Genomic DNA, 16,347 nt, shown 5'->3' on the forward strand with positions numbered 1-16,347 from the left:
TGTGATTTTACTCATCATGTGCAGTTTTCTAAAGTGAAATACACATACAGACTCTGAGCACCATGGCCTCTTCAAATCTCTGTAGTTTTCAATTCATGGGTGGACACCATTTAATTCATGCACTATTTTTACGTAATCCATGCTTCATCATTATGTATTATACTTATATATAAGTATAATAATATGTATTATACTTATATATTTTAACATATTTGGTATTTTCTAATATTAGCACATTCTGATTTTACCTGATCACCTCATTGTTGTGCACCATGTCCTCTCCTTTGGCAGGTTTCGATCTTATGGAATTGTTTAACGTGAAGGAAAGCTTTGGAATGAAGGAGAGTGGAATACAGAGTTCCTACGTTCGCCTTGGAACCTACCCCATTGTTCAGCAGACTGAGTAAGGTTACACAAATTAATGACTTCCTGAGTAATCTGTTCAACTCTCGTAGTGTAACTCACGGGACTGCAGGGTGTTATATAATAACATTGAAATGTAGTTTAAAAAAGCCTAGCAATTGCTCTCCTAACTCACAAACTTATGGGTTTTATTTCACTGTCATACTGATAGCAAATCAAGTGAAAATAATCTTGCCTTGTTCTTGGCTACTTGGAGAAATTTGTCTGCCTCCATAACATTTTCTTAGTACTTTCTGTGATACCATATCACATATTTTTTTTTAACTGAGTTTTTAAGGCTTTCAAGAAAGGCCATCAAGACTTGTGCATTCGGTTTCAATCGCAAACTTTAAGTGATTAGTGATTCGTCTGAAATCCTAAACTCTGAAATGCTACATGGACAAATCACGAAACAAATGAAATAGACATTGCAAACAAATGAGAAAATAAAGGTATATGGGTTAAAATCTCAATAGATTACCATCACGTTATAAAAACTTCTTAGTAGTAAAAATAAATAAACTTTATTAGTTCAATTTAATATAAAGAAGAAAACAAAAAGTGCCCTGTGCCAAACACATGATAAGTGAAATGAGAACCACTGGTGGCTTACCCTTAAACATAGAGATGTATTAAACACTCATCTGGTTGTAATTGAATATTTCATTTGTGTTACTTAATAGCAATCTCATCCACAAAATTGTGCTATCACACGGAACATAGTAACATTTTAGCAACTGAACGTCCTGGAGTACACAATCATCAGGTAAAGATAGAAACTGCTAGGGGAAGCCTCTACTCATTAATACAAATGTCTGTCATTACAGTGATATCAACTGCATTAGAGGTAAGAAGTAAATGGACATCGAATAAGTCATTCGGGGTACTGTCCATGGTACGAAAAAAAAAAAAAGATATGCTAATGCAAAAAAATATTATTGATGGCTAAGGGACAGCCTGTAAATATTGATTTCATTCACAGATCAAGTGAGAAGTGACGAATTGAGGGGAAAAGGGAAGATCAGCAAATACAATCTATATGTATATTTTTTACTGCCTTTCCTTTTTTACTTCTATCGGTTACTTCGTCTAAGTTGATCTGTGAACCAAATGGTGCAAAGATGTGCCTATCAGTTACTGCATATATATATTTATTTAATATTTATATTTTGCTGTACACCTATTGGCCAATTTTAGTATTATTTTGGTTCATCTGTATCATTTTTCCCAAAATGATTACATGAACAAAATCTGTATGAACTGAAGCATCACGTGGACAAAACCTGAATGGCCTGAGACAAATGTCTTTTTTTTTTTTTTTATGAACTGAAGTTTTTTGCCATACGCAAGTCTACCATTTAAAGAAAGAATGATCATGAATTTCTACAACAGTCTGAGTTCTAAGGCTAGTGAAAAAATGAAAGAAATTCACAAATGGAGGAGAGTTGGTTCTCAGAGTTCCAATAGGCTAATTACTTTCCTGACCATGTACATACAGTGCTGGGGGGGCATGGGCACACTTAATAAACTAGAGAATAAATAAGGGCAATAGAACACAAATGGTTCATAGATTCACTTTAGAAATAAAAGAAACACATTGTCACATTCCTTTAAACATAGAACGCCTTGCTTTCAGGAGATTTACTGGATATTTACTGGGGTACCCTTCCTTAGGGGGAGCTCTTCTTGGCTGGCGAGATGATGAGATACTTTATTACCAGCCAAGACATGTTTTACAATGTATGTGCTTCTAGAGAGGTACAATAACACTTCTATTCAAGGCTCTACCTTTAGCACCACACATTACATCTGATTTTCCAAGTAGCAGAAGGTTGGATATAATAGGTTAAAGTTACATAGACCAGACAGACAAGTGAGGGTATTGGTGGATATTTCGTAACTGCCACGTGTAATAAGAAATAGTGCCGCTTTATTGGCAGGGCCGGTGCAAGGATTTTTGCCGCCCTAGGCAAAAGTAAAGTTTGCCACCCCCTCCCCCCATGTGACATCACAATGCCCCATCCATATGATCTGCCATGTTAACTAACGCCAGTGCAGCAGTGCCGCAGTGTTTACATTAAAAGGCCAGCAGGGACAGGCTATAGACTACATTAAACTGAAGTGGTTATGGGGACTATAGTGTTTCTTTAATGTGAGGTAAATTAGAGATTGGTGCCACGAATAATATACTAGATTGCCTACTTACAATCAGATGAGGATGATGATGGGCTCTAGCTGCAGTCTGGCTCCACTTGTCTGGTGTAGAACAGGCTCTCTGGAGGCTGTTTGTAACTGTGGTCACAAAAATCAATGTTCTGGGATAACGGGAAGCAGCTCCATTTTTGGGGGGCCCTTTACACAGCTCAAGGTCTGGGTGTCAGGGTACCTGAGGCCTCTACCTCTAAGAGAGGTAGAGACTTGGTGGTTTATCCATCCAGGCGAGCTGTTTCCTCCGTTCCTCGCGGTTCATCCAGCCACTTAAACACCGGCCGCGAGGAATCCACACCCTTTTCTAGCAGGACGCTCAATACGTGACGTCATGACGCTATCACGAGCGATCTGTCACTCAAGTGTCCGATATCCAATCGGCACTTGTCAGAGGCGTGCTTACCATCCGGAGCCAGGGTATTTAAGCTTGCTTCTCTCTTCAGCTCATTGCCCTGTCGTGGTTCTAGCTTGTCTAGTCACTCAGTGCTCTGGTATTCTAGTTTGCTCTATTTGGTTTTGACTCGGCTTGTTGTACTACCCTGTTTCCCTCTTATCCCTTGACCCGGCTTGTCTCTCGCTTATCTGTCTTCTCGTTCCCTCGACCTCGGCTTGTCTCTGACTATTCTCTATCACTCTCGGTACGTTAGTCCGGCCATTCTAAGGCCCGGTATACGTACCTTTCCACTCTTTGTACCCTGCGTGTTGGATCCCTGTCCCGATCCTGACATTACGACAGGGCCAATGGATCCTGCAGGTACAAACAGTCAGCTTGGTTCTTCTGATCCCAGGTTTGACGCCATGGAGCATAGGATGGATCAGATGGCTCTAGCACTACAGGCACTTTTGTCTCGTGCTAGTAACCCACCTGAGGAGACACGTACTCCTTCTATTTCTCCTGCAGTCTCAGGTCTAGAGGTAGCCACTGTAGGTGCTTCTTCCCGTATTACCCCACCAGTACGTTATGGCGGGTCACCGGAGAAGTGCCGTGGTTTTCTGAACCAGATTAGCATCCATTTCGAATTACAACCCCGCTCTTATCCTACAGATAGAGCGAAGATTGGATTTGTTATTACTTTACTCATTGAGAAAGCTCTGAGATGGGCCAATCCTTTATGGGAGAATGATAATCCACTAGTCTATAATTATAATGCCTTTGTAGCTGCGTTTAGAAGAACTTTTGACCCTCCTGGTAGAAAGGTCAATGCAGCTAGATTACTGTTGCGCCTTAGACAGGACAATCGAACACTTGTGGACTATGCACTAGAGTTCAGGTCCTTGGCGGCAGAAATTAAGTGGAACGAACAGGCTTATATAGATGTGTTTCTGAATGGGTTATCAGATGTAATTCTTGACGAAGTCGCTACTAGAGAACTCCCTGAAAATTTGGAGGATTTAATTTCTTTTATATCTCGTATTGATGAACGCATAAGAGAGAGGCAGAACACTCGAGATAGGACCCGTAGACCCTCCTTTAAACTAGCGCCTACCTTTCAAAATTCTGAGTTCGAGGACTTACGTATTTCTGAACCTATGCAGATAGGCAGTACTCATCTCACAGAGAGAGAGAGACAGTACAGAAGAAGGGAGGGTTTATGTATGTATTGTGGAGTCAGAGGACATTTACGCCTAAATTGTCCTAATCGTTCGGGAAACGCTCGCACCTAAGTTTCTCTAGAGGACAGGCCTTGGGTGTTTCTACTTTGTCCTCTATTCACAATTACAAAGAGTTCAGGCTTCTGTTACCCGTTTCTTTGAGGTGGGAGAAGGGAGTAGTAAAGACTATGGCACTAATCGATTCTGGAGCTGCTGAGAGCTTTATAGATCAGGGTTTTGTTGCCAAGCATGCTATCCCATCCCAGTTAAAAGAGACACCACTGGCTGTCGAGGCCATCGATGGTAGACCGTTACTTGAGCCTGTTATTTTCCATGAGACCATACCGATTAACTTAACTGTTGGCATCCTGCATAAAGAGGATATATCCTTAATGCTCATTTCTTCTCCGTCTATTCCCATAGTCCTGGGGTACTCCTGGTTGAGGAGACACAACCCTATTATTAATTGGGAGTCAGGGGAGATAGTTTCGTGGGGGGAGAATTGTCAAGAAAAATGCTTGCGGAAGGTCTTACCTCTCGGATTAACTAATACATCGAATACCTCTGACAATCCTACAGAGACACAAATTCCGCCTCAGTATCTAGATTTAAAGGCAGTATTTGACAAAAAGAAAGCCGATACCTTACCCCCACACAGGTCCTTTGATTGCAAAATTAACCTACTCCCTGGTACCATGCCTCCCAGAGGTCATGTATACCCATTATCTATAAAAGAGAACTCAGTTCTAGAGGAGTATATTCACGAGAATTTAGACAAGGGATTCATCAGGAGGTCCTCCTCCCCTGCCGGGGCTGGATTTTTTTTTGTTAAAAAGAAAGATGGTTCTTTGAGACCTTGTATTGATTATCGAGGCTTGAATAAGATAACCATTAAAAATGCCTACCCGATTCCCTTGATCACCGAACTCTTCGATCGTTTGAAGGGCTCTACAATTTTCACCAAGTTAGACCTCAGAGGGGCATATAACTTGGTGAGAATCCAGCAGGGACATGAGTGGATGACGGCATTCAATACTCGATATGGTCACTATGAATATACTGTTATGCCTTTTGGGTTATGCAATGCGCCAGCTGTATTCCAGGATCTGATAAATGAGGTTCTTAGGGAATTTCAGCAAGATTGCGTCATTGTATACCTAGATGATATACTCATTCATTCTAGTGAGATTGAGACTCATCACAAGCAAGTCAGGAGGGTTTTGCACAAGCTTCTCCAGCATGGCTTGTACTGCAAGTTGGAGAAATGTAGCTTTGATCAAACCCAGGTAACCTTTCTCGGCTATGTGATCTCTGGGGAGGGATTTAAGATGGATCCGGATAAGCTCCAATCCATTCTAGAGTGGCCTTTACCCACAGGTCTTAAAGCCATACAGGGATTTATTGGTTTTTCTAATTATTACAGGCGCTTTATTAAGGGCTACTCTTCCATTATCGCACCTATCACTAATATGACCAAACAGGGGGCTGATACTAAGAATTGGACTACTGAAGCTCTCCTTGCGTTCAAAACTCTCAAGGAGCTTTTCGCTTCCGCTCCAATTTTAGTTCACCCCGACACTTCTCTGCCTTTTCTACTTGAGGTAGACGCATCAGAGACTGGTTTAGGTGCCGTCCTATCTCAAAGGTTGGGGGTTGATAAACCATTACATCCATGTGGATTTTTCTCTAAAAAATTGACCGGTACTGAAAGCAGATATGACATTGGTGACAGAGAATTACTAGCGGTTATCAAGGCTTTGAAAGAGTGGAGACATTTATTGGAAGGTACATTACATCCTGTTACCATTCTAACTGACCACAAAAATTTGTCTTATATCGGAGAGGCTAAGCGGTTGTCCTCCAGGCAGGCTCGTTGGTCGTTGTTTCTTACCCATTTCAATTACGTTCTGACTTACAGACCTGGGTCAAAGAATTCTAAAGCCGATGCGCTATCTCGCCAATATGAGCCCTCTGCTTCAGTTGAACCACTTATGTCCTCCATTGTACCCAAATGCAATATTATTGCTAATACCAGTCTCAAAATTCATTCTCCGCTACTTGACCAGATCTTGAAGTCACAACATCTAGCTCCCGGAAACACTCCTGAGGGAAGAAACTTTGTTCCTCCTGAACTTCAACTGGAGCTCTTACAATGTTTTCACGAAAGTAAAGTAGCTGGTCATCCTGGTATTCACAAGACATACTCTTTGATATCCAAGGATTTCTGGTGGCCTTCACTTCGAAAAGATATTGAGGAGTTCGTCGCAGCTTGTGAAACTTGTGCAAAAACTAAACTACCTCATGCATCTCCATGTGGCCTGTTACACCCCTTGGACATTCCTGAGAAACCTTGGTCCTGTTTATCCATAGACTTTATCGTTGATTTGCCTGCTTCCAAGAGACAGACTGTTATTCTCACGGTGGTGGATAGATTTACTAAGATGGCCCATTTCGTGCCATTACCTAAACTTCCGACTTCTCCTGAATTGGCGGAGATTTTTGCAAAAGAGGTTTTTCGCCTACATGGGATTCCTTCAGAGATTGTTTCTGATAGAGGCTCTCAATTTGTCTCACGTTTCTGGAGATCCTTTTGTTCTCAAATGGGCATCAAATTGAACTTCTCCTCGGCCTATCACCCTCAGTCTAACGGAGCTGCTGAACGTACCAATCAAAAAATCGAACAGTATCTGCGTTGCTTTGTTTCCGAACACCAGGACGATTGGGTCGGTCTGATTCCTTGGGCGGAGTTCGCACACAATAACCTTGTTTGCGATTCAACTCGCTCTAGCCCTTTCTTCATGAACTATGGCTTTCATCCTTCGATTTTTCCTTCGGTTTCCTCTTCTCAGGGGATACCGTCGGTTGATGATCATGTCGCCAACCTGAAGAAATTATGGGATCAGACTCGGCAAATTCTGTTACATAGTTCCTCGTTGTTCAAGAAACACGCTGACAAGCATAGAAGAGCTGCTCCTGTTTTTGTTCCTGGGGATAGGGTATGGTTAAGTACTAAGAATATTCGACTAAAAGTTCCATCTATGAAATTTGCTCCTCGCTACATAGGCCCTTACAGGGTTCTCACTCGTATCAATCCGGTTGCGTATCGCCTTGCTCTGCCACCTGCCTTACGCATCCCTAACTCTTTTCATGTCTCCTTGTTGAAACCTCTTATTTGCAACAAATTCTCCTCTAAGGTCTCCTCGCCTCGTCCTGTTCAGGTGGAGGGTCGGGAGGAGTACGAGGTAAGCTCCATCGTTGATTCCAGAATTTCAAGGGGAAAATTGCAATATCTGGTCAACTGGAGGGGATATGGTCCTGAGGAGAGGAGTTGGGTACCTCAGGAGGACGTTCATGCTTCTCGCCTTCGCAGAGCATTTCACCTCCGCTTCCCATCTCGCCCCGGTTCCTTCCGCCCGGTGGGCGTATCTGAGAGGGGGGGTACTGTCAGGGTACCTGAGGCCTCTACCTCTAAGAGAGGTAGAGACTTGGTGGTTTATCCATCCAGGCGAGCTGTTTCCTCCGTTCCTCGCGGTTCATCCAGCCACTTAAACACCGGCCGCGAGGAATCCACACCCTTTTCTAGCAGGACGCTCAATACGTGACGTCATGACGCTATCACGAGCGATCTGTCACTCAAGTGTCCGATATCCAATCGGCACTTGTCAGAGGCGTGCTTACCATCCGGAGCCAGGGTATTTAAGCTTGCTTCTCTCTTCAGCTCATTGCCCTGTCGTGGTTCTAGCTTGTCTAGTCACTCAGTGCTCTGGTATTCTAGTTTGCTCTATTTGGTTTTGACTCGGCTTGTTGTACTACCCTGTTTCCCTCTTATCCCTTGACCCGGCTTGTCTCTCGCTTATCTGTCTTCTCGTTCCCTCGACCTCGGCTTGTCTCTGACTATTCTCTATCACTCTCGGTACGTTAGTCCGGCCATTCTAAGGCCCGGTATACGTACCTTTCCACTCTTTGTACCCTGCGTGTTGGATCCCTGTCCCGATCCTGACACTGGGTCCCAGAGTCCACCTTCATGTTTCACCAATGAGTTTGTTCACAAGGGGTGGAGTGTGTAGGGGATGTCCTGATATGTGTGTAAGGAATGCATTGTGTGAATCTGTGTTTGTATGTGTAAGGGCTGCAAGGTATGTTTCTGTGTATGTACGGGATGCAGTGTGTGCGTCTGTAAGGGGTGCATTGAGTGTGTGTAAGGAATGCATTTTATGTTTCTGTGTGTGCAAGGGACGCACTGTGTGTAATGGTTGCATTGCTTGTGTGTGTGTCTGTGTGTGTTTTTCTGTGTGTAAGGGGTGCATTGTGTGTGTGTGTGATGGGTGTCAATCTCTCCCCCCTCCCTTGTCACTCTCTTCTCCCCCCTCCTTTGTCACTCTCTTCTCCCCCCCTTGTCCCTCTCTCCCCCCCTTGTCACTCTCTTCTCCCCTGCTTGTCCCTCTCTTCTCCCCCTCCCTTGTCACTCTCTTCTCCCCCGTTGTCACTCTCTTCTCCCCTCCCCACTCTCATTCCCCCTCCCTCCCCCATCAATTCCCCTCCCTGTCAATTTCTTTTTCCCCCTGTCAATTTATTCCCCCATTTCCTTTCATTTTACCCCCCTTTCAATGTATCTCCCCCTTTCAATTCCCCCCTTCCCTTTCAATGTATCCCCCCCTTTCAATTCTCCCCCCTTTCAATTCCCCCCTTTCAATTCCCCCCTCCCTTTCAATTCCCCCCACCTTTCAATTTCTCCCCCTCCCTTTCAATTCCCCCCCTCCCTTTCAATTTATCCCTCCCCCCCACCTCTATTGTAGCGTGGCCGAGCTCTGTATGGTCCGCGGGTACAGGGAGCTTTTGTTTTCTGTACCCGGCCGGACTAAAAGAAAGTGCCACCCTACAGTGAGGAAGTGACAGGAGGGAGCCCTGAGCGCTTCCCTCCTGTCAGCCCCTCTCCTCATGCTGCACCCGGGCAGTGCGCCCTCATGGGCGCACCAGCCCAGGCAAAGCTGCAGCCGCCTGAGGCTCTTTACAGAGTGCTCAGGCGGCTGCAGGATGAGGGGGGCCGGCGCCCCTGGCGGCGCCCCTTCCCAAGGGGCGCTCTAGGCGGCTGCCTAGTCCGCCTTACAGGTAGCGCCGGCCCAGTTTATTGGTTATTAGTTGTTCATTATCCTGCCAGCTATAGGGATTTGTGATAGAAGATATTCCAAAAAATGTATCATGTTCAGTACTCTTGTTTTGTAGCCTGAGCTCCCATTATAGGGTAGGCAACTAGCAATGTTGAAATGATATACCCCATCTACAGCATGTCTGCTTGGGGGCTAGTGTAAGACTACGTCCTTCTGATAATCAGGTAAAGGTTACATCAAGCCCATATGTTTTTTTTTGTTGTTGTTTTGTTTACTTTTATGGTGGAGGCTGGCCATGTACAATATGTGTTAACTATTACACAGAAGATTGTTTTACTATATGACTGCTAGCTGTTTTTGTTTCCAGTGGGTAGATGGTAAGAATTGTACCCAACTGGTTCTGGATTTCAGATATCCAGTGATATCTTTTGGTTCAAAATATCCTGGATAGTTTTTGAATATTTTTTGCTGTATAAGGATGCTAGATTCTATTAGGGTTTCTTGTTTGTTTGTCAACGTATGTGAGTTGGTTATGCATTAGAGACAAATGAAAAACAAATTGGAATATTTCAGCGAAAATTATCAATCCAGAGAAGGCTCCAACTCTGCTGTTGTAACAGCTTCGCTGTTTTTAATCTACATTTTGCAATTCAGTTTTTAAATCGCTAAATTTCAAGGTTTAAAGACTAAGCACCAATTAAACATCTGGAATGCTACCTGTTATGAGAAGAAGCTACTATTATCTACAACATTGGCTAAAGTGATAGCTTTTCTGTTTTTTTTTTTTAACTAAAATGTGTCAACGAGTCCGTGTGTGGCCCCCATAATTACACGAATAGCGTGGCCAATTCAGATTCCATGACACCCACTAAATTCCTGTTCATGAAATAGTTATCATACTTCATTTATTGTTAGATGAAATGACAACAGAGATAGAAATGTCAAAAGTTAAAATATGCATAAAAAGAAAACAGCAAGTTTCATATTTGGCTTAATTACACCCTTGGCCCTTACAATAGTCTGTGATGTGCTTTTTTTTTTTTTCACGTTTACCCTACTGCAAGCTTGTTGAATTCACTACATTAATCTTCTGAATTATTTTAACCCCCTCTAATGCCAAGCACTTTTAGTTTTAAAATATAGAAGCATTTATTTGAATCACTGAAGGCAGAGTTAGCACATAAAGCAGTGATTGTGTGTATATATTGCTTTTCCAAGGTGCATAAAAAAAATTAAATAATGCTAATCTGCATATTCAGTTCGATTTATTAGTGCACGTAAGGACCAGCGTGAGCAAGAAAAAGATTTACACTTATACTTCTTTTAAAAAGGTGATGAGATTTACTAGTGTGACTCGCGATATTGAAAAGTAGTGTAAATGTATTAATTAATAAACAATAAATATTCGATACGCCAAGCCAGCCCTATGTTCATCAAAGGGAGACTGACAATACGCTCTTTTACCAATACAAAATGACACACATATTATCAATCATATATGTATATTCACTAATACGACACATATTAAGAAAGAGGTACATGTCGGTGTCTGTAAAGGCTCTTGTGTCTTCGAATGTCACAGGCTCAGCAGAGGTGTGATTCTGAATACACCAGATTAGACACCATGTGTGATGCAGAGGAATTAGGTATTTAAGCATTAGTGGGGCTGTTTACTAATAGCAATTTTATTTCATATGTGAATTTTGTTCAGATATCAAATACTCTATATCTATGAGAATAATTTGATTGGACGCTGCCCAGTATGAACAAAATTTTTAGTTCTGGGCAGAAAGGAGGTGGATCAGCTTAGAAAGGATTTTAGGGGTTTAGGTAAGCAATTTTGAAAAACCTATATATGGACATTTTTATATCTGACAAGCATCCCGATTTAGGAGGGACAGTACTTATTTTGAACCCAAATCCCTCTGTCCCTCCTTTCAGGGACACAGTCATAAAACATTCACTAGAAGTTCTCTGAAACTCCCTTCCCTTCTCCGTAAGACTTTCACCCAGTCTCCACTCATTAAAAAAATCATTGAGCACTCACTTCTTCAAGAAAGCATATCAATTAAACTGTTAGCAGGTTTTCCCCCACCCCCGTGACTCCTCTCCTGCAACTGTCAAAAATTACCTACTAAGCCCTCAATGAATACTTTTCTAACAACCTACTTCGAACCCCTACTTTTACCCTCTGTGTCACTTTACCCCACTCCCTCTAGAATGTAAGCTCATTGAGAAGGGCCCTCCACCCCTCTGTTCCTGTACATCCAGTTGTCTGGTTACAATTACATGTCTGTTAGTCCACCCATTGTACAGCGCTACGGTATTTGATGGCGCTATATAAATAATAAAATAATAATAATAAAAAAAATGATCTGTCCTAATGTCTCTCTTTTCCAGGAGCTCCTTATTCCTGGTTTAGAGTATATAACAGCTTCACTCAATAATACAGTAATGTGTCTTTAAACTACAATAAATGTGTTTAGAAATCAGTCTGTGTAAATGAGATACATTGTTCTGGTTATAAATTACATTTTAGTTATAAATTGTTATTGGTAAGTCACCTAAAATTTCTCAGAACAGCCCTGCCCCTGGCCACAACCTCACTCACACCACTAAAATTAAAGTGTCCCTCTTTGTCCATTTGATATGTTGAGAGGTGTGTATTTTTATTCGAATTGACTTGTTCAAGGACATTAAGCAATATGTATTTTATTTAACTCAGACCTTTCTTTTAACCATCTTGTCAGACTAAAGCCTAGTTGTCAATTAATAAAAGTCACTACAACATTTTAGGTCATCTTGTTCACGAGTTGTCCTTGAACAAGTCTACCTGCCCAACGTTCCGAGCTGTCAAGGTGTCTAAAGCAAAGTCCAGTTGGCTGTGACCCTCTCTGCAGACAGACTTCAGTCCAACCATCTTAAAGCCAGCAGTTCCCTGATATATTGTACTCCAAACCAATGGGGCAGTTTTTTTCACTGTAATTTTAGAACTGAAACATAATGCTCCATTTGTATAAAAGAAAAGCACATTTAAAACACGTTGGAATTTTCACAATACAATTCTTTATTCAGACTCTATAAAAAAAAAAGAAGCTTATTGCAGTATCAGAGGGTGGGTGTATATGTAAGGGATGAGTTGAATGATTAAATATTTTGAAACCACTTTTGCTTCCACAGTATGCCAGTAGAGGGCGCTTGAAAGTGTAGATGTATCGGTAATAGGCTAGAATGCTTGGGAAAGAGTTTGTATGGGACTGCAGAGCTCCCAGCCTTTACTGACACCTACTGTTACTGGACGGACACTCTGAATGAGCTCCGAGATATGAATGTACTTTGGCTTATAATCACCTCGAGCAGCCCCATCACTGCCTCCTGTTTCTGTAAGCTAAATTTATTAGTAGAATTTATTTTTCTTGTGAACTCATTGAACAGTTCTGTAGAAAACGGAGTATTGTAAATAAAAATGTTATTATTATTTAATTCTTCCAAGTACGACATTGAGAATCATGAAACATTCTGAATAAATAACTAATACATTATACATTGTTATTATTCTAACTTTCCAATACCAATGAAGTAGAGAACGTAACGCAAGACGTCTGTTGTCATTTTATAGGGATATATTTCCGCAGGGGCTTCCAGATGAATATGCCTTCGTGACTACATTCAGATTCCGCAAAGCGTCGAGGAGGGAGGATTGGTACATCTGGCAAATCATAGACAAGTACGGAATCCCTCAGGTAAAATGGGAAACATTCCTAATATTCCACTAATCATTGATAGTAAGGGCTTCTTTTTCAGGTTATCTGTGTATTTTTGCCATTGCAAATTCTAGTAATTAAAGGAAATATGTCGGGCTGTACAGACTGGGGATGTAACCATTTCATTCCCAAAGAGGATGAAACCGTTTCTATCTCAGTGTTTCCCAACCCAGTCCTCAAGGCACACCTACCAGTCCAGGATTTAAGCATTACCCAGTTTTGTCTAAGGTCTTTTTTCTTTTTTTTCTAAAAACACCTTAGACAAAACTGGGTAATCCTTAAATCCTGGACTGGTAGGTGTGCCTTGAGGACTGGGTTGGGAAAAAACTGTTCTATCTGTCTGTTTTTTCCCCAGTCTAATGTTTGTTCTACACCCACAAAGCCTGAAGTAACAAATATTATATCAGAGGCCAGTAACAATAAATACAACAATACAATAATATCACATATATATATATATATATATATATATATATATATATATATATATATATATATATAAACTATCAATAATGTGTATCTGTATAACAACAGATTAAAAATTCATAAAAGATTTTTTTTGTTTTGGGGGTTTTTTACACACAAAAGGAAAACAAGTCACAAAATAACACAGACACACACACACTATTAGAGGAGGGCCTAAATTAAAATGGCAGCATGATGGGAGTATAACTCCCACTAATCTCAGGCAGGCATTATTACCCTTTCATTGGCAGATTTTGTATTTTTCATTTCTAAACGGACAATCATTATCTTCGTTAATGTGATGTGTATATATATATTGTTTGAATCTTGTTAATGTAAAAGGTATCTCTGAGGATTGATGGAGAAAATAAAGCTCTGGAGTACAGTTCTGTTGGACTCACAAAGGATGCTGTGAAGACTGTCTTTAGAAGTGCGCAAGTTAGCGAAATCTTTGATCGAAACTGGCATAAGATTGCCCTCAGTGTGCAGTCGAAGACGGTCTCCCTCTACATTGACTGCAAACTGGTGATGACCTTACCAATCGAAGACAGAGAGAATATTGACATTCAAGGAAAAACAGTGATCGGCAAACGTCTCTATGACAGCGTACCTGTTGATGTAAGTAACGGAGAATGGTGGGGAAATTAAATTGACTTATTCTAAACTCCATATAGGTAATATGTTTCAAACTAAAATATTCACTGGATTTTGTAATAGTTATTTTGCCGTATGTGAAAAATGCTTTGTTTGCTTTAATATATTATCCAATATAGGTCTCAAATTAAAATATTTATGAATAAGCTTTTCAAATGGTTTAACATTTGTACATAAGCTAAAATATATATATAAAAAATCACATCTAAAAATTTATATTGGAAAAAAAAACTTTTTTATATTTTTTTAAAATACTAAATTATTTGAAAATGTATCCAAAAATATTGAATTGAGGTTATAGCGCATAGGAGAGAAAGCATACAAAAAAAAAAATTAAATTAAAATAAATAAAAAAATAAAATAAAATAAAATAAAACACAAATAACCAAAACAAAAATAATTCAAGTAATAGTTACCATTAAAGTTTTACTGGTCATATTGCCCAAGAATGATTCTTTGGAGTTCGATGTGCAATTTTGTGTCAAAGAATGAATGAACACTGTTAAAGGACCACTATAGTGCCAGGAAAACATACTCGTTTTCCTCGCACTATAGTGCCCTGAGGGTGCCCCCACCCTAAGGGATCCCCTCCCGCCGGGCTGGATGGAGAGGAAGGGGTTAAACTTACCTCTTTCTCCAGCGCCGGGCGGGGAGCTCTCCTCCTCCACTCCTCCTCCTCTTCGGCTAAATGCGCATTGCGCGTCAAGAGCCGCACGCGCATTCAGACAGTCTCATAGGAAAGCATTTATAATGCTTTCCTATGGACGTTGGCGTCTTCTCACTGTGATTTTCACAGTGAAAAGCACGCAAGCCCTCTAGCGGCTGTCAATGAGACAGCCACTAGAGGCTGGATTAACACTAATATAAACATAGCAGTTTCTCTGAGACTGCTATGTTTATAGAAAAAAGGGTTAACCCTAGCTGGACCAGGCACCCAGACCACTTCATTAAGCTGAAGTGGTCTGGGTGCCTATAGTGGTCATTTAAGACTGAAAGAAATTCAGATTTCTCACAGCCAGTTCTGTGCATAGAAACTTGACATGCCCAATTTGATCCGCTGGAAGCATGAGGCAATTTAGTCAGTTTAAGTCAGACTCAGAGCAGATGAGATTGCACATTTGATCTGTTCTAAATAGTACACACCTGCTCAGCAATATTTTATTACTGTCTTCGAGTAACAGGATTTGACCACTTTTCAACGTACTATGTCACAATGAAGATTAAAGCCGTTCATTCCAGCTGCTCGGGTACTGGGAAGAATTTTGATTTCTCTAATTTCTCAGTATCTTGTGAAATTTATGATTTAGCTGCATAATTTAATAGTCATTGGACGCCAGCACCAAAAATACACAGCTTTTCCTCCATGTTTTTGTATTTTTGTATATGTTATTTTCCCGAAGAAAACTGTTAACATGTGACACAAAATGACAACAAATATATCACAAGGAAGTAACAAAATCACTGTGCATTGGGGATACTGGCCACTTGCCCATGGAGCTTTCAATCTAAAGAGGCAACAGATAATTAAATTCCAGCAGCTGGAACAAATGCTCATTTGTACCAATATTCTGTTCGTGTTTTATAATTAACTTGTTTTTCATTTCTGTTTTCAGTTTGATCTGCAGAGGATCGTTATATATTGTGACTCTCGGCACGCTGAGCTGGAGACCTGCTGCGATATTCCTAATGGGCCGGTAAGAAATTCTATTTCTATTTATATACATACTAAGGGAACGATGACTTAACAGCAAGTGCGCTGAGCAGATACCACATTGAGAAACATGTGGAAACTATAACCAGAAAGCCAACGGAAGTTTTTCTAAACTTCAAATATGCAGCGGAATTGCAAAATTTTAGTAAAATTGACAGATTAGATTAAACAAAAGTCAGTTACATGGTTATTAACTAAAGTTATCAATTTAGGCCTGCTGAAAAACCAATTGTGAAAGAAAAGAAATAAAAAAGTGCAAACAGACAAATAAGAATAAAAGACAAATATCTTTGTTTTGTCAATATGAAGTTTTTTTTTTATTATGCAATTTTTAGTTTCACATCGTGCGCAGTGTTTAACGGGTTATACAATATGCTTTGAATAAGTTCATTACAGTAGCATTAATATATAGGGTCAGTCAATATATGTTGTGTTACAGTAT

The 16,347-nt window shown here is 40.7% G+C and overlaps 1 protein-coding gene across 2 annotated transcripts in view; it reads left to right on the forward strand.

The window, feature by feature from the left end:
- COL22A1 (collagen type XXII alpha 1 chain) overlaps positions 1-16,347 on the forward strand; it is a 321,826-nt gene that overhangs the window by 130,075 nt on the left and 175,404 nt on the right. For both annotated transcript variants that reach the window (XM_063451032.1, XM_063451033.1), the window contains exons 5-8: positions 292-403; positions 12,931-13,054; positions 13,883-14,158; positions 15,808-15,888. In XM_063451032.1, coding sequence (XP_063307102.1) covers positions 292-403; positions 12,931-13,054; positions 13,883-14,158; positions 15,808-15,888 — 593 coding nt within the window. The remainder of the gene's footprint in view (positions 1-291; positions 404-12,930; positions 13,055-13,882; positions 14,159-15,807; positions 15,889-16,347) is intronic.

This window comes from Pelobates fuscus, chromosome 4 (genome assembly GCF_036172605.1).
Source record: "Pelobates fuscus isolate aPelFus1 chromosome 4, aPelFus1.pri, whole genome shotgun sequence".
Lineage (NCBI taxonomy): Eukaryota > Metazoa > Chordata > Amphibia > Anura > Pelobatidae > Pelobates > Pelobates fuscus.